The 19,974-nt window shown below is 41.2% G+C and overlaps 1 protein-coding gene across 2 annotated transcripts in view; it reads right to left on the bottom strand.

Moving 5' to 3' along the window:
- samd12 (sterile alpha motif domain containing 12) overlaps positions 1-19,974 on the bottom strand; it is a 220,528-nt gene that overhangs the window by 182,220 nt on the left and 18,334 nt on the right. For both annotated transcript variants that reach the window (XM_008116904.3, XM_008116903.3), the window contains exon 2: positions 18,425-18,603. In XM_008116904.3, the coding sequence (XP_008115111.1) occupies positions 18,425-18,603 (179 nt within the window). The remainder of the gene's footprint in view (positions 1-18,424; positions 18,604-19,974) is intronic.

The following is a 19,974-nucleotide window of genomic DNA, read 5'->3' as shown; positions in this document are numbered from 1 at the left end:
TGATAATTCCTTCCTTTGAAATATAGCCTATAGTACATGGTATCCTTTGGCCATCACTTATCCAAGTATTAGGCAGAGCTGATCCTGTTTAGCTCTTAAGATAAGATGGGGTCTGGTGTTTTTAGGTGCACAGACAGGATTCCAGATATAGATCCAACCTATTATGGTTCTTAGAAGTAGCTCCAAGATTAGAGCACATCTGAAAAGGTATAGTGGCAATCACAAATATATAAAATATGAATCATAGTAGCATAATTTTAGAGGGTTTTAATTAGTAGCATCTCTATGTTGGGTACCATGCACCATCACCAGATTTGCTATTACACAACATTAAAAAAGGAACCAGTGTGGCATAGGGGTTTGGACTGGGACTCTGGAAGATCAATGTGCAAATCCCACTTAGCCATAGAAATCCATGGGGTGAGCATGGGCAAGTCACACTTCCACAGCTGAAGAAGAAAACAATGATAAAATCTTGTTTTAAAAAACCCTACTTTGGGGTCAGTTTGAAAATACATCATCATAATAATGACAACATAACATCAACAGGTCAAAGAGCAACAACCTTCCCTGGAAATATTAGTCACAGTAACAAAGGTTTTAATAATACACAAATTTTGACTGGAGTTATTATAATACAGCAGGATGACTTTGAGTTCAGAACAAAGCAAGAAGTCTATACATTTTGGATATTTATATGATAAATGGTAGATTTCTGTTAAAGTTTGTTTTTCAAAATGGGGGTGGGTGGGTCACAGGGCTTGGAGGGGAAATTTTCTGGTGACTGCCAAACAGGGATTGGGCTGCAAGTGGTCCAGGCCCACCCTTTCCTCCCTTTCCATTATAAACTTACTCCAAAGAAGATTACCTGCCAACACACAAGGATTTATCAATTTACTGGATTTTGGCCAAACCTTTGCACTCTTAAGAAAAAGCTAATATAAAGTGCATACATTATACCACAGCAAGGCAGAAGATTGAAATTGTTAGGGAAAATTGTGGCAATTCCATACAGCATCAAAATGTGGGTTGAAAAAGTGGCTTTAAAAATCTTGGGACCTGACAGCAAGTCCAGGCGCAGACCTTTCATTCCCGAGAAATGGTTCCCTGCTGTCCTAACACCTTCTTTGGAGCTGATTTTACAAATCCGCAAGATGGAACATCCAGCGGGACATCCAGCGGCAGATTTAAAAAAAATTATTCCAGAGATGCACTGGACCTTATATGCACTCATGCGGAGATCTAAATGTACACACAAACATATTTTGTATTCTCTCTCCTCACCCAACTGTAAATTCAAGCTCCATTTAATATTATAAAGATCAGAACAAAGTTATTGTTGCAGAGGGTTCTAATTGCTTTCCAACTGTGCTTAGGTTAAGTCACCTGCATGTCTGTGGGCCCATTTTTTGACAGCCTAATCAGCTGTTTCGGGCTTTTAAAATGCACATGTGAGCTACAGCAGTCCGCACAGAGGGCTCAGAAGGAAGTCACATGTTTTCTATGACTCCAGGGATATACAGTCATGTGAAAGTGCACATTTTTGGGCTGAAATTGGATTTTAAGCAGAGCCTTTAAGCACGTGCTTTTTGGCTGTTAACCAAATTAAGTGTGGGCTTTTCCAAAATGTAATTTAGTTGCCCCTCCCCCTTTTATCTTGGTTTCTTTCGCATTTTATGGCATGTGTAGAAGAGTCCTAAGAAGCAGGGAGACTATTAAAGCAGGGAAGCTAGGTTCCTTCCAGATATCAAAAGAAAGAAAAAAGAAAGGAAAAAGAAAAGAAGGCAGAATGGAAGAGAGAAATTTCAATTTGGTAGCAAACAATCAAAACAGAGACAGAAACTCTGACTGAAACCAGGTCAGGAAATTCCACAATCTGGGTGTTGCCTTTTGGGAAAACCATTTCTCTGTGACACAAACAGAAATAGTTGCAAAATATCATTTGCAAATTTAACATGATTGTGAGTATTAGTATTTCAAGGCCATATGGCAAGAGTTTAAAGAGTAATGCTAACATGCAGAGCCAAGAGGAAAAAAAACCGTTTTCTCCAATTTTTAAACTTTGAAATATGAACTATTTCAATCATTAATCTATTTCACACTGAACAATTCCTGAGAGATAACAGAGAAAGGAAATAAATTCATTGTTATAAATATGTACTGGGTAATCTTCATGAAAGCATTAAAACACTTTACCATTTTAAACAAGAGATTGCTTCCCTGATACATTTTTTTTGTAAAAAATATGTGTACAATTTCTTTTAAACAAGACATTAGACTGTTGTTTGGTTTTTCCCCACAAAAACTATTTCTAACTCTTTATATGACTAAAGCAATTATACCATTAAATACTTGCAGGTTCATCTGCAAACCAATGGATAGTGTTTTGTACAAAAAATAAATTAACTATTAATTTTTTGAATAGCTTTGAAATAATGCATAGATTTCAAAATTACTACAACAGTATGAATGCTACAGCTTTTAGACCATATTCTCCCTACCTGCATTAAGAACCATGCATTTCATTTCCTTTTTAATAGAAGAAAGGAAAATCTAAAGAGATTAAAGAATTGCCTTTATGCAATTAGTCTAATCAAAACATCAATTAAATAAACGCATATACCAAACATAATTGCACAAAAGCAAATGGCATAATAACCTCTGGCTATAGCAATTAACTAAACTACTGAAAAATAAATCTGTATAAAACTGTATGTTAGCATATAAACAAATCTGAAAGTTTTGACAAAACGGCAACTAACTTGCAAGAAATATATCATTTTTCCCCGTACAGTTTAATTTGTTGTTCAGCGATTATATGGGGTACCACAATGTGCCATTTTGTTTCCCAGTGTTCTTTAACATCTGCACGAAACCTCTGGCAGAGATCATCCAGAAGCATGGGGCAGAGTGCAATATGTATACTGATGATACCCAAATATTCCTCCCCTGTGCTCTCAGTAATAGTGTCAGAAAAGGGTAGTGTGTATCAGCTAAATACTTTGAGAAGGTAATCCTAAACAACTGAATGAAACTGCATCTAGACAAGAAACAGGTGTCGAAGGCTTTCGTAGCCAGAATCACTGCATTGCTGTGAGTTTTCCGGGCTGTATGGCCATGTTCCAGAAGAATTCTCACCTGAGGTTTCGGCCACATCTATGGCAGGCATCCTCAGAGGTTGTGAGGTACAGTGTTCTCTCGCTACTTCGTGGTTTGCTTTTCAAGGACTTGCTCTTTTGTGGGGAAAATTTATTTATTTATTTATTATTTACCCCATTGCTGCTTCTCCTCCTCAGGGCTGCCCCCTTGCTTAGTGCCTGCCATGTTGCTCTGGCTGCCTCTGCTCCTGCAGCCAGGGAAGAAGGAACACCGCTCTGCCCAGTGAGTGAGTGAGTGAGTGAGCGAACGAGCAAGCGAGTGAGGGTGTGTGAGAGAGTGAGAGAGTGAGGGTGGGCGGCAGCAGCAGCAGGAGCCTGGAAGAGGTGGCCAGGCTCCTGCTCCTACTGCCGCTCCACCTGGGCCACGCCGGAAATGTGGAGGACTCGGAAGAAGGGGTGGGACTCAAGTCGCCTTACATATGACAACTATTCAATGCCTTAAACACATATAAAACATAAGCTTAAAATAAATTGAATTAAAATCAGTACATATTAAACATTTAAAAACATTGCATTCAATATTAAAATCATGCCATCTAGAAATTGTTGTCTAAGGCCATTTCATAGTCATAGCACATATTCCAAATCTATTATTGCACCGTGCTATTCTCCGAAAGCCTGATCCCAGAGCCAGGTTTTTACTTTTCTTCTGAAGGCTAGGAGGAAGGGGGCTGATCTAATGTCACTAGGGAGGGAGTTCCACAGCCGAGGAGCCACCACTGAGAATGCCCTGTCTCTTGTCCCCACCAGTCGCGCTTGCGAAGCAGGTGGGACCAAGAGCAGGGTCTCCCCAAACGATCTTAATCTCCGAGATGGTTCATAGGAAGATATATGTTCAGACAGGTAAGCTGGGCCAGAACCGTTTAGGGCTTTATAGGCTAAAGACGGCACTTTCAATTGTGCTTGGTAGCAGACTGGCAGCCAGTGGAACTAACGCAACAGGGGAGTTGTGTGCTCTCTGTATGCCACTTTGGTGAGCAACCTGGCTGCTGCTCATTGAACCAATTGAAGCTTCCAAACAGTCTTCAAAGGCAACCCCACATAGAGCGCGTTGAAATAATCTATATGGGATGTAACAAGAGCATGGACCACCATGGCCAAGTAGACTTCCCAAGGTACAGGAGCAACTGGCACACAAGTTTTAGTTGTGCAAAAGCTCCCCTGGCCACCACCAAAACCTGGAAAACCCAAAAATACAGTTGCCATCCCTAGAGACACAGTACAACCTCTGTATCCAGGCCAAGGGAAGGAGGGAAGATCATAAATTCCTGGACTTTGCAAGAATATGAGGAACCACAGAATAAGCGAAACCAGCAAACCTTATTGAAATGAAGGACTTTAATCAAGGCATACCACAAAGTCATGCTAGAGAACCCAGAAAATGCGGGATCTGAATCCATGGAAACCAGGATCATACTGTATTTCCAACATTTGTCCTATCCGCTGCTGTGGCATCTGGATACATCTCAAAATTTCTCTCAACTTCAGACTATCAGAGCAAGCAGCAATCCTTTGGCATCTCACAGTTCATCTCCATGGAAAACGTATACAAGGGCATGAACATGGGACCCTGCAGAATATCTGAGAACAGTGAGAGATTCTTAAGAATTCACTGGATTACCTTGTTTCAAGAAGGACACAACTCAAGCAGAAATCCCCTAATATAACACACACATTACTGAAGAGTCAAGGGCTTTAAAGGATGAGTGCTTTGGCCTGAAGCATAGCTGTCTGCTGCCTTTTGATCAGCTCCCATCTTCTATGTTGCCTTATGCCAATCTGGCTATTCAGACAAACTTCTCTGTGACACAGTTCCAGCTGGTGCCTGTGATCTTGACAGTCCTCACTTTGGGATATGCTTGACAGCATGTACATATATTTAGTATTCACTTGCTCCTTCGAAGTTTTTAAATTATTCATTACTGTCTCCTGCCCTTCCTCCAATGAGCTCACACTGACATACTTGGCGCTTCTTTCCTCCACTTTATCCTCAGATCAACTTGTAAGAGTAGTTCAGGCTAAGAGATACTGGTCAGAATTCACTTATGCATACCTAAGTCACTCTATGGACATATGCATACCTAAGCCGCTCTATGCATGGGAGTGGATGCAGTCTGCTGATAACAGTGGGAGTAGAGTTGTGCAGACAGCATGTTTCTTTGTGCCTTATCTTTAAAAGCTATGCATTGCGCACTGTGGTTGTGCAAATTATCATTTGCATTTTGCTAGAGCATCCTTAACTTTGCATTGTGATTACACATTGTCATTTTGCTTGCTATATTTTCCATTGTGATTATACATCCTATATTTTCCGTTGTGGCAATATGTACCCCATACTTTGGATTTTGGTTGTGCATCTTACACTTTGTATTATCATTATACACTGCAGTGTTGTATCCTATACTTTACACTGTAGTTGTACATCATGCGTTGTGCATTGCTTAATGGCCCCTACTCACTGATGTGTGATGCACAATGTAGCTATTCTACATGGTGCCTATGTAGCACTGCTATGCCCTATGTCTGCATGTGGGTATTGATGCTATACTGAGGGCATGTTGGATTGAGGCCACTGCTTGGCTAAACACTAGGTTTTGCAAGACAATGATTGGAACCCAGATTTCTCAAAAACCCACCATACCAACAACATACCAAACCACCATACCAAAATTCCACCATACCAACAACAGGGGCAAAACCATGACAGGATAAACATGGATAATGTAGCACTAAAATGAAATCCACTGAAACTCCCCTAACATTCAGCACATTCATGCATCATGCACATTAATTTTCCAGGCATAGCACACCAAGACAGAAGCCAGAGGTCAGCAGCTAAAAATCATTGCCGAGGCACCCCTTTGAGTTAAGACTCCTGCAACTGCTAATCCGAACCACCCTCCTTTTGAAGCGTGCCAGTATCAAACAGTTCTGGCACTGTAATTTGGGCAAATTGAAAGCACAATGAGAAACTGCCATTAAAAGCTGACAATTACACGGAACACATAAAAGGGAAAGTGGAGTGCTACAAATGGGAGCTGCTAATATGAAGAGCTAATTGAGCTGGATTGAAACAAACACGCAAACAAAAACAACCCAAAATGAGTCCCTAGAGGAACAAGTTGCCTTGAAACTGACTGATGTTTGGGGCAACATCAGAATTCCATGGCATCACAAGCTGAAAAGTCACTGGAGCCTTTGAAGGGCTTTGAAGTGGCAGCTGTACATCAAGATTCAGTCCCTATTATTTTTATTCCCTTCCAAGCCTTTGGAACAAAGAGAGCTGTTGAAAGGCCTTAACCAGATTTGCAGGTGCTCTGTTTTCTTGCAGATCGATTGCCTGAGCGCTAGCCAGCATCCATCTGATACTGGAAGCTAAGCAGGGTTGGAAATGGTTAGTAGTGGACGGGAGGCTGCCAGTAAATATCAGGCCTGTATGCTATAGTACAGAGAAAGGAGCTGGCATAGCCGCCTTTGAGTATTCCTGCTAAAGAAAGCCCTATGAAGGCACACAAAGACACACACCCAACATTCAGATCAGCTTAGTTTTTTTTGTTTTCTTTGAAAAAAAAACATGAACCAATTTCCAGCTTTCATGCAATGTTCAAGAGAAGATGATTTTAAAATTATTGCTTAGTCCCACCTACAGAAAAAAATCATTGATTCAAATGATTTATTCTAGTTGTGACAGATTATTGAATTTAGGGCTTTGAATCATAAGAGCTGGAAGGGTCTTGTATGCTATCTAATCCAACCATCTGTTGCTTGATGAAAGAAATTCAGAACCATAACACCGCCCAAGAGATTGGAAAAATTATGGATTTGGGGTAGAGCTTCCAGAATTTCTTAGCCAACTTGACCTGTGGTCATGTTGGCAAGGGAGAAGGATCTGAAAGCTGCAATCCAAAAAGTAATTTCCCTCCCATACCTAACCAGTTCCATCTGCTCCTAGCAAGAACAACATGTCCTTTAACATTCAACCAACATTTGTTAACCTGTACCTCAAGTCCATTATTTGATATATTCTTCTCTCAAACAAGCCCTTGTGTATTTGTAGAATCCAACTATATTGTCTTTGTCTTCTCAAATATTTACGGTACTGATATAGTCCATCTATACCTGCCATGCACATTTTCTAGGTAACATTTGCATGTTCTCTATAACTGTCCTGGCTTGGCAGCAATAATTCCAATTAACACTCTGTTATCCCACTTTTCAGCTGCTTCTAAAATGTCCCAGATGATGATAATAATGATGACGGCGATGACGACTTCTATCCCACTTTAGCTCTCTACAAAAGAGCATTCTCATCCTTTCAGTTTATCTCTCATCCTTCTACTTTCTCCCTTTGTCCTCAGCTTACTTCAACTACAGTAGAGTCTCACTTATCCAACATTTGCTTATCCAACGTTCTGGATTATCCAACGCATTTTTGTAGTCAATGTTTTCAATACATCATGATATTTTGGTGCTAAATTCATAAATACAGTAATTACTACATAGCATTACTGCGTATTGAACTACTTTTTCTGTCAAATTTCTTGTATAATGTGATGTTTTGGTGCTTAATTTGTAAAATCATAACCTAATTTGATGTTTAATAGACTTTTCCTTGATCTCTCCTTATTATCCAACATATTTGCTTATCCAACGTTCTGCCGGCCCGTTTATGTTGGATAAGTGAGACTACTGTACTTCAAACTGATTTCAAAATCAAATGTAATTTGCATTCAACTAATTCAGCAGTGGAAGGAAAAAAAGAAGAGCTGGCAGACTCTTCTCTTTCACAGAAGGCTCAAGCAAAAGCAAACTAATGCAGCATCTCCTAGTTGGTGTTCTTTTTCTCATTAATACATTCTGCCATATTGCAACATTCTGATATTGCTTGATTACATGTATTCCAACTGTAATCTTTGAAGTGTTTATTTATTTATTTTAAAACATTTATATTCTGCCCTTCTCACTCCAAAGGGGAGTCAGGACAGAGCACAACATATATACGGCAAGCATTCCATGCTGGGACATAAAATAATTATGAATATACACAAACTTTAAAATATTAAACATTAAAATCAGTTATATCTACTTTAATGTTGAAGGATATAGCTTTTTTTAAAAGGAAGCAATTGTTATTACAGTAGTCTGCTATGGTTGAATGAGAAAAATGTGGAACCTGTCTCAAATGTCAATCACTGGCAGACAGTGGTAAAGTTAATTTTTTTAGCACCTAGTTTCCCCAGCGTTTCCACCTTACTCATAGCAACACAGTATTATGGCATCTTTTTTCACGAGTAGTGCTGGATCAAGGGGTTGCATTTCAACAGCTTAATATGAACCACAAGGGTGTTACAAAGGACTAGACAGAATCTGAGCCAGTACTGCCCAGTAAACCCGATAAATCCTAAGCCAACCTCCATATTTATCTTTTTTTTTTCAAGAAAATGCAATGTTATTTCAGTGTTAACCTATCCTACAGTAGCTGCCATGGACAGAACACATGAATTCTGAAAAGAGATTTGGAAGAGAGGGCCTTCTTGGGGACTGCTCCCTTGATATAGGACTACTTTTTTAGTGCCAAACTGTTTTTCCACCAGTCGGGAAAGACTTCCCTATTCAAACAGGATTTCAGCAACTAAGAAAAGTGTTGCTTTTGGGTAGCTTTAAAATCAATTGTTTTGTTTTTCATGCAATTATTAGATGGTGTTTTAAAAGTATAGCTATGTTTTTATTTGCATTGCCATATATCTTTGGCCACAGTCTGAAAAAAAAAATGAGACAAAAATAAGCCAAAATGTTTTCTTCAAAATTCCATGGTCTTTGGTTAGTTATCTCAGTAATGAACCTGGCTCCAAAATAATTGAGTTACAATTCTGATCCTCTGTCCTAGCTCCTTTAGTCATTTCTTAAAGTTGTTTGATGTCATGTCTTGTAACTAATTATATATGTGAGGAAACATTAAAAAGGATCCCAAAAAACATTAATGAGCCACATTACCCAGAGTTTTCTTTCTTCTCCTAAAAAGTACGCATGCCAACTTCTAAAAGCAGCTTGTCGACAAAGAGGACTTCAGATCACTTCATATGTTTTAAAAAAAATCTACTTCCCCGCCCACCCACCCTTGAGATCTGCTAGTTTGCCTCTGGCTCAGATATAATAATAATGCAATTACTTTTTAAAGGGAAATGTAACTCTAGCTCTGATGGTCAATATGAAAGAAATCCAATTATGCCAAGATTCAGTCTGCAATGAGGACAATGTATCTATGGAATTAAGAAGGTGAATCCAACTTCTGTGTAGAACTTGCAACATATAAATGGCAATAAAGAGTAGTCAACCTTTTTCAAAATGTAGGGAATAATTTGATATATAAAGATTCCTGGGACTAGGACTTTCTTTTATGAATGTAAAAATCATTAGGTTTAAGCCTCATGAACTAGAAACTTGTCACCCAGTACACAATTGCAGAAGAAACCTGGCAGAATTTAAAACCAGATTTTTGGAGTCTTTCTTTCAAAATGTGGTACATTTTAAGTGTACTTGAGAACTCACGGGTGGGGCTCCATAGAGGTGGTATGGGGGAGGAGGAAGAACGGTCACTTACTGTTATGGTTGAGCCTTCGGGCTCCGGTAATGAAAGAAGGGGTCGTAAGACTCCTCGAGAGTCAGACACTCTCGAGGAGCGTGAAAGGAAACGGCTCCGGGATTTGTTTGCAGAGCCGACAGATGAGGACTCATTTGAGGGTTTTTCTCAGGGTTTGGAGGAAGAGATGGCCAGTTCGGAGGAGGATGACATGGAATGGACTCGTGTGAGGGAGGATTTGGGTGTTGGGGAAACAGGCAATGAAAGCATGGGAGGTGATTGGCGGGTTGCAGGATCAGACCCATGGACTGGTTGGAGGGATGGAGCGGGATCCACAGCTGGGGATGCTGTGGGGCGTAGTCGAAGGTGCTTAAGCTCTGATGAGGATGATGATGTTGGGGCGTCTGGAATTGGGATGGCAGCTGACAGCGATGATGAGCTTGAACTGGGATAAAATGGGGTTTGGGACCAATGTCTAATTGCGTTGGGCAAGGTAATCTGGACGGACGCTTGGGCTCTTGCTGGGGAATTTCCTGAAGACGGGTGTGATTCGTTACTGGATAGGTAAGTTTACCAAGGACACTGGGCATCGACGGCGGGAGGAACTGTGCGGGGTTTTTCTCTGTGCAACTTGTGTTTAATCTTGATAGCTTGGACCTCCGTCGTCTTTTTGACAGGCAATACCTACTTTCACTGGATTGACGCTGGACTGACTGACTACGATTCCGGATTAACCCTTCTGCTGGCTATCGGTGAGACCTTTGGATTCCTTGACGACTACGCTTGGCTATTGATCCTCTGGACCGGATTGGGACCCTGCTGACTGCCGTTACCCTAAACCTGAATCCTGACTACGACCACGCTTTCGTTCGCTGCAGGAAGGAATAAACAAGCCTGGTTTACTCCCCTGCTGTTCCTGAGTAGCAGAGAGGAATCTGCCACCAGTCTTTTGTTTACATTCTAACTCCTGTTGATCCTCTTTTGTTTGCATTGTTTGCCAAGCTGAAGTAAGCTCTTTCATTTAATCCGGATTATACTGCTGTTTAACCCGGTTTATCCCTTTGAACTGTTTAAGCTCGAACTGAGCTGCTTTTTGTTATTTAGCACACTGAAGTCAAGTGTTTGCCCTGTTCTTTGTTTCCTACGGGCGTTTTTAGTTCTGTAACCTCAATAAACTGAGTTTTGTTTTACTTGCTGGCGTTCTGTCTCTGACACTTACGACCCAGGGAGAAGCACAACAGTTTTTGCAACCCCGGAGAGGAATAGGTGTGGTAGTCTTCAGGACAGACCCCCCAGCCTTAAGGTCATGCTTTTGAACGCCAGATCCATAAATGGTAAGACAGCTGTCATCCAGGATTTGATCCTGGATGAGGGAGCGGATCTGGCATGCATCACCGAGACGTGGTTGGACAAGCTGGGTGGTGTGAATCTCACCCAGCTATGTCCACCGGGTTTCAGGGTGCATCAGCAGGCCAGGGTTGGGGGGCGGGGAGGAGGAGTCACAGTGATTTTTCGGCAGTCCATCGCCCTGTTCAGATGCGCCGTTCCGCAGTCTTCGAGGTTTGAGTGTGTCTTCCTGAAGGTGGGAGCCAGAGACAGCTTGGAGATTCTGCTGGTGTACCGTCCACCCCGCGACCCAGCAGTCACTCTGTCCGAGCTAGCAGAAGTGGTCTCTAATTCGGCCCTGGTCTCCCAACAACTCATAGTTTTGGGGGACTTTAACATTCATGCCAAGACCACATTGACAGGTGCAGCTCTGGATTTCATGGTTGCCATGACAACCATGGGGCTGACTCAAGCGGTGGCCGGGAGGGTCTTTGCACAACTCAAGCTTGTGCGCCAACTGTGACCATACCTCGTGAAGTCGGACTTGACCACGGTGGTGCATGCCTTAGTTACCTCTAGACTGGACTACTGTAATGCGCTCTACGTGGGGCTTCCCTTGAAGATGGCCCGGAAACTACAATTGGTCCAGCGCTCGGCTGCCAGATTAATTACGGAGGCGAGTTACAGGGAGAGATCGACTCCCCTGTTCAAGGAGCTCCACTGGCTGCCTTTTTATTTTCCAGTCCCAATTCAAGGTGCAGACCATCATCTATAAAGCCCTAAACAGTTTGGGACCCACCTACCTTTGTGACCGTATCTCCTATCATAAACCTGCCCAATCCCTTCGATCATCAGGGGAGGCTCTCCTGTCGCCACTCCCGATATCCCAGACCCACCTTGTGGGAACAAGGGAGAGGGCCTTCTCTGCTGTGGCCCCCCGATTGTGGAATTCACTGCCCGCTGAGATTAGGCAAGCCCCCACACTAGCAGCCTTCAAGAAAGACTTGAAAACATGGCTCTTTCGCTGTGCTTTTGGAGAGTAACCATTTTATATTTCTTTTCCGTTGCTCCCTCTAATATCTATCCTCCAGAATATCCCACTTCCTTATGACCCTGTTCGCTGTGGTTTTTATTTTTATGACTCTCTCACCCCGAGTTTTAGCTTAATGTTCATGTGGTCTGCCCTTGTTTTTCATTGTCTCCTTGTTTTATTTTGTAATGGATATTATTTATTGTATTGCTTATTGTATTGTGATGTGTTGTTCTTTTATATGCTGTTTATATTGTATTGTTTTGGGCATGGCCCCATGTAAGCCGCCCCGAGTCCCCGTTGGGGAGGTGGTGGCGGGGTATAAATAAAGTTTTATTATTATTATTATTATTATTATTATTATTATTATTATTATTATTAATGTGGGGTAAGGAAAATGTGTCCCACTTAACTAAAATAAATTTGGAAAAGCGATTCTACCACTTTGAGAAACTTGGAGCATCAGTTTTTTCCAAGTGCTCAAAATCTTTTAAATTCTCCAAATCAAAACTGGATGTGGATGTCTGATAGGACTGAAATGTCCCTTATTTGAGGACTGGAAAGCTTGTCACTTACTTATAATAAGCGATGTCACTTATTTGTCATCTATATGAGGTTGGAAAACTTTTTATTTTATATAATCTGAACTTGCTAATAGCTACTTTTCAACTATCAATCCTGCATGCCATGAACTTTGACTGTCGCTCCCAACATCCAATCAATTCTAGTTTTATTATATTTTATTTTCATACTTAATTTTTTGCTGTTTAAGGCTTAGTTTAGCCTAAAAAGGAAGATGGCCCTAGGGCAGAATGGAGGCTCCTGTGGCTGAAAATGGATTCTGGGATTCTTCAAAGTTACCCACTCCAACTTTAAAGGTACCTCCACAGTACGTATACTGAGGGAATATTGATTAGACATGTAAGAAGAAGTCTTGAATATTTATTAAAAGCTTTTCTGATGGGACAGTTTAATATTTAACAATCAAATCTAGGACACAAAAATATCCCATAAGATAGGACAACGTGAGTCTAATCACATGTCATGCAAACGATTCCCAAAATGTATAGTTAAGGATATTTCAATTGTTGCCCATCACAAACCTGAAACACCCTTGGGGATGTGGAAGGAGTTTTTGTAGAGAAGCAGCCAAGAACAGATATTTTATCTGAATAAATTGTTAGAGGCATGGTTTGGAAGGAAAGACCTCACATAAATAACAATAACAATGGTAGTGGTGGTGGTGATTAGTTTCAAGATCTATCAGATGTTACAATAGTATCTGAGATCCAGATACTATCCAGGAATCAAACAATCAATGAGGTACTGGTCAATAATTCACCATATTCCAAGAAGAGTCACTCTTTATAATTATGCACCTTAGTTTCCAACAACAGTGATCTCATTCAGATGTTTTATCAGTCCATTTGGAATTGCTGCCATCATCCTACCAAAATGAAATTCAGAATCTTTTGCTAGGTAACCAGAATAAGTTTCTGGGAAGCTACTGGGAAGCCAATTACAGCAGAAGAAATGGATAGCAGCACAATGGAGCAACAATGGTAAGGAAGAGGAGGAAGGTGGAAGAAGGGGAGGAAGAGTGAAGATGAAGAACAGCAAAATGTCAATATAGTGGAAGTCCTCAAGGATGATGAGGTTTTCTTTCATTCTGCTATTCACTACCCTGTAGCCCTCTCTTCTGCCTGAAAGTCTACTTCAAAAGCTGTCACAACATAGGTATATTGAAGATACACAGGTGCTGCAGAAGAAGCAGGGGTTCCCTCTAACAGTTTCACTGACAAAAGCAACACCAGGAGCAAAGTCTCAAATGAAATTTGCAACTTTGAAAGTAAAGGAGAAACAGCTGAACAAAAATTATATGCCAATATTTTATGACAGATTTCCAACAAAATCCACACATCTTACAATTACTCCTTGACTACAAAAGAGGGGAGATCTGCAACAAGTCTGAGCATTATTCCTGTCCAAGGGAAGGTGACAGGAGGACAATGGCAGAAACCATGTCAATAAATGAGGGTGCCATTTGTGAATTTTCTTGACATTGAAATTAACACAGGAATCAATCAAACTGGCATTCTATAACTATTAAAACCGAGCAAGTTCATCATTTATAAGTAAAAAAACTATCTTTCCTCTAAGTCAGGTTAATTACAAATTAGTAATTACAAAAGGGAAAAAATCCATGACAAGCCTTTTAAGCAGAGTGACAACATTTTGAGGCTGCTCAGGTACACTGAATTGCAGCAACAATCCTGGAAAGGATTTAATTAGTGAAGAGTACATCCATCATCCATCATCCATCATCCATCCTATTGTACCACATTTTCTCATCAATGCTTTTAAATAAAAAGACAATCTCCATCTCCCTTGAAGAAAGCAGATTTATCAGATGAGACATCTGAAGCAGAAAAGCATATCACAATCTATTTTCTCTAGCAGATCATGTGAAAAAAACCTACCAATCTGGATACAACCTAATTGTTAAAATCACACCCACACATTTGAATTGGCCTACTGATTGTTAATTTGTCAGCCAGTTAATGACATGTATGTTTTGCAATTGCTTGTCTCCCAACATAATTAATATAACTCTCGATAAAGGTACCTATTCATTTCAAAAGGAATATAAATTTCCTGCATGTTTAAAAGCAAATTTCAGTGTTGCAGAAGGGCAGGGGGAGAAACTCTGCTTTTAAGAGTTTCAGCTCTTTGAATGTGAAGCTGCCTAATATCAACTAGATTATTTGCCTAATTTGTCCAGTATTAGCATAAAATGTCTTAAAGGAATCCAGAACACGTTTGTGACTCACTGGTTTATTCCATGTGGACTCCACTAAAGTAGACACTTCACTAGAATGAAGACCATGCAAAGTTATACTAAAATAAAGCAGTCAGTCTCAAAGGTAATACTGGGTACCTTAACTGTTATGGTTGAGCCTTATGGCTCCAATACTGGGAGACGTGGTCGTAAGACTCCTCGAGAGTCAGACTCTCTTGAGGAGCGAGAGAGGAAAGGGCTGCGGGACATATTTGCAGAATCAACTGACGAAGACTCCTTTGAGGGTTTTACTGAGAGAATGGAGGAAGAGGTGGTTAGCTCAGAGGAGGATGACATGGAATGGACTCGTGTGAGGGAGGATTTGGGTGTTCCTGGTAATGATAGCATGGGAAGCGACTGGCGGGTTGCAGGATCGGACCCGTGGACGAGCTGGAGGGATGGAACGGGATCCACAGCTGGGGATGCTGTGGGGCGTAGTCAAAGATGTTTTAGCTCTGATGAGGATGATGATGATGAGGCACCTGGAATTGTGCGAAAAAGATCTTGGAGTCCTCGTGGACAACAAGTTAAACATGAGCCTACAATGTGATGCGGCAGCTAAAAAAGCCAATGGGATTTTGGCCTGCATCAATAGGGGAATAACGTCTAGATCCAGGGAAGTCATGCTCCCCCTCTATTCTGCCTTGGTCAGACCACACCTGGAATACTGTGTCCAGTTTTGGGCACCGCAGATGAAGGGAGATGCTGACAAGCTGGAAAGCGTCCAGAGGAGGGCAACTAAAATGATTAAGGGTCTGGAGAACAAGCCCTATGAGGAGAGGCTTAAAGAGCTGGGCATGTTTAGCCTGCAGAAGAGAAGGCTGAGAGGAGACATGATAGCCATGTACAAATATGTGAGGGGAAGTCATAGGGAGGAAGGAGCAAGCTTATTTTCTGCTGCCCTGCAGACTAGGACACGGAACAATGGCTTCAAACTACAGGAAAGGAGATTCCACCTGAACATCAGGAAGAACTTCCTCACTGTGAGGGCTGTTCGGCAGTGGAACTCTCTCCCCCGGGCCGTGGTGGAGGCTCCTTCTTTGGAGGCTTTTAAGCAGAGGCTGGATGGCCATCTGTCGGGGGTGCTTTGAATGCGATTTCCTGCTTCTTAGCGGGGGGTTGGACTAGATGGCCCTTGAGGTCTCTTCCAACTCTACTATTCTATGATTCTATGATTCTATGATTAGGGTAACAGCTGATAGCGATGAGGAGTTGTAACTGGCATAAAATGGGGTCTTGAATCCAGGGCTAATTGCGTTGGGCAAGGTAATCTGGACGAACGCTTGGGCTCTTGTTGGGAATTTCCTGAAGACGGGTGTGTTTCGTTTGCTGAATACGTAAGTTACCAAGGACACTGGGCATGGACGGCGGGAGGAACTGTGTGGGCTTTTGTTGTGCAACCTGTGTTTAATCTTATTAGCTTGGACCTCCGTCGTCTTCTTGACGGACATTATTTACCTACTCGGAATTGACGCTGGACTGGCTGACTGACTGACTGACTGACTGACTACGACCTTGGACTACCCTTTCTTTGGCTATCGGTGGAATTCGTGGAACCTAAGACGCCTGCACCTGGCTATCGACCTCGGACCGGATTGGGACCCCGCTGACCACTGCAACCCTGATTGATGTATTTGGACCCGGAGTTCGCCCGCTGCACGGAGGAGTAACAACTTAGTTACTCAACCACAGCTGTTGAGTAGCAGAGAGGAATCTGCTGCCAGTATTTATGTTTTGTTGAATCTTTGTTTACCAGCTTTTGTTTGTTTAAAGTGCCAGGCTGAAGTAAGCATTTTTGGTTTAACCCGGATTAAACTCCTGTTTAATCCGGTTTATCTTTTGAACCGTTTTGAGTGACTTTTCATATTGAAGGCGAGTGTTTGCCTAGCTCTTTGTTTTTTATGAGCATTTTTTGGTTCTGTATCTTTAATAAACTGTGTTGAATCTTATCTGGTGGCGTTCTGTCTGTGACATTAACACTGAATGTAGGCATGGCATGTTCCATGGACCACAAATGGTCCCAGATACCCCTCTCCTAGCATCAAAGACTACCTCATATTGTAAAAAATGTCCAGAATTTCAGGAAAACCATGAAGCATGCCCTCAAATACATGAAAGAATGTAAAAATACCCTCATCCCAATGAACAACCAGAACTCTATATTACCCTTAGGCATCTCTACTTTCCTCTGCAGTCCTTTTGAAATGACATCACTTTCTATCATCAATTTGAGAGGGGCTGCAGTAAAAAATGGGCTTGCTTGGAGTAAGGATTCAGCCCAAAGTAGGTGGGGTGGAAAATTCTCAGGGGTGGAAAACTCTCCAGCTCTTGCACAAAGGCCCATCGCAGGCCCTACATTGTCTGTAAAAGTGATTTTTCTGAAGAATTGACTGGAATTCAACCTTGTAAAAGAGCAGAAAAAGTGACCTATCACCGGCAAGCACTAATTTTAGATGCAAACTGATGGAACTCTCCAGGAACAATGATTCTCCATATTTTGGTTTTTCTTTTCCTGCTGGAGAAATACGGGAACTGTATATAGGGAATCCCCTACTCCAAGACATTTTTTGTCTCAACCACAGACATAAAAGTGGGGTACTACTACTACTACTACTAATAATAATAATAATAATATGACAATATAAAGTGTGGCAGGCCTGCAGCAAGTCTGGGAATCAGATATATTATTGAGAATATAAAGCACCAACTAAATAAAAAGACAGAGGTAACCAGAACCACATCTCTGGTTTTGAAAAAAAATCTATACTAAAAACTGTAAATAGCACAGGAGACAGCAGCTATAGTATGGGGAAAAGGACTGAAATGAGGGCACTGCCACTCCCAATAAGATTTTTGCCTCCTCTAATGAAATTGTCCTTCAGTCCCTACATTTCTAGTACTCTGGCAAATTAAATCTACACTTGAGCTTTGAAAAATATAATTCAAGTATCAAAAGACAACAGACAGGCAACTTGACCAGGCTAATATAAACACAAAACATGAAAACAGTTCTAAGTGGGCATGCCTTTCAATGTGTCACTCTTTGCAATTCTAAAAAATTGGATACTGATGAATGATTTCATGGAGGGGATATCTATGAACAATGCTCTTTTGTCACATGTCTCTGCTATGTAGCTACATCTTATTGTAATCTACTTCAAAGAAAAGTAACTGTTCCTGAAGTCTTCCAGTAAAGCCATCCCAAACTCATTTTTGGCCAAAAGGCCTGGTAGAGTTGAGAAACCACAAAGGTAGCTTTGGTGGGCCACACCTGATCCCAAGGCTACATGTTGCCCACCCCAATACAAAGAGTGAGCTCAGACATAGTTCCTCCAACACCAACTTTCAACACTAAGAATTTTGTCCCATATAGGTCTGCTAGCTGAGATCCTTTTCACGTGAGATTCCAGGATTCCTACCTGCAGTCTTCTGCATACAGGCCCCGTCTTGGACCTTCCTCTCAAAGTCAAGTACTATCTTGCCAAACCTACCTTAGATGTTTCCGACTCCCCTTGTTGCCTCTTGGGTGTTCCTTTTGATTCTGGCAGCTTAGAAGAGTTTTCCTTTTTGAGTGAGGAGGAGTCCACTCTCTCACCTTCCAGTTGCAGGTTAATTCCTTCCGTGTGGACAGACAGATCGATACCATTTGGATTTAGATTGCAATGGATAGCTGGGAGAAAGAAGCATGAGAGGCTTTGAGCATACAAAATTAAGAGAAATGCCAATCTTAGGCAATATTCTCCATATTCCTGCAGGGCTTTTAAAAGGGGAACTCAAGACACAAGAAATCCAAAATCTAAAACACTTTTGGTCCCAAGCATTTCAGAGCAAGAATACTTAATGTGTATTAGATGAGGTGGCAAGACAGCACAATATAACATGTATTTGACAAGGTGGAAAGACGCCACAATGAAAATATTAATCTGATATGTTACTACTGTAAAAAACACCAATTTGAAGTGAAGTATATTTAGAAGGAGAACGGAAATAAAAACTGCTGATATCATATTGCCATTTTTAGAAATCAGAGCTTAAACGTGTTACTTTTTTGGTCTACTAAATCTGAGAATCTAGCCAAAAGGACTTGGAGGGGGTGGTTCTTGGGCTGCAGTCCAAAAGAGAAACTTCTCTAAGATCTGACATAAATATATGATGCAACTATTGCTTAAACACTCTAAAGAGAAGGAAAATGTCCTGGAAATGGTAATTAAACTGAACACACAGCTGGAACAGGGCTCCTATGAGGAAAAGTAACAATATCTGGGGCTCCTTTAGCTTAGAGAAAAATTGTACGCAAGGAAAGACATGATTGGAATCTATAATACAATGCATACTGTGGAGAAATAAAAAGGGGGATGCTTCTCTCCTTTTCTCATATTTCTAAAACCCAGGAGCATTCACTGAAATTGAATTTACATGGCTGGGATTCAGGACTGATAGGAGATGGATGCCAATATTCATTTCCATGGTGCTTAACCGAACTCTGGAGTTTGCTATCACAAGATTTAGTAACGTCTAAAAGGGCACTGGGAAATTAGATTAAAAAGTTATCATGGGGCATGTGTGCAAAATGAGGATCTGCCCAACAAATAAAAAAATTGCCTCCCCCCACCCACCCCATGAAACGCTTCTTGCATTTTAGTGAATTCTATTACTTCAGGCAAAATTATCAAGGGAATACAAACACAGCAAATGTAAGAGCTCTAGGCATGCACAGTTTTCAATGTCTCGCTTTCTGTGATCCTGTGATTTGGAAACTGAAGGAAAAATTAACGAAGCCAAAATTTTCACTGGGCAATGCCCTCATTCTGCACTCTCTCATAACTACAGCCTTTGATTTATCCATGGCTACTAGTCACCATCAATTGTGGTTCCCATGTTAATGGGTCATTAAGTCCACTCCAGGTTTCAGTCTTAATTTTATGGTGCTATTCAAATTGCTGAACTCTATTCCCTAAATAACTTTGACATCTTGGGATGCATCTACACTGTAGAATTAATGTAATTTGGCACCACTTTTAACTGCTATGGCTCAATAGTA

This window comes from Anolis carolinensis, chromosome 4 (genome assembly GCF_035594765.1).
Source record: "Anolis carolinensis isolate JA03-04 chromosome 4, rAnoCar3.1.pri, whole genome shotgun sequence".
In the NCBI taxonomy this organism is placed as follows: Eukaryota; Metazoa; Chordata; class Lepidosauria; order Squamata; family Dactyloidae; genus Anolis; species Anolis carolinensis.
This window is presented reverse-complemented; position numbering and strand designations above follow the sequence as displayed.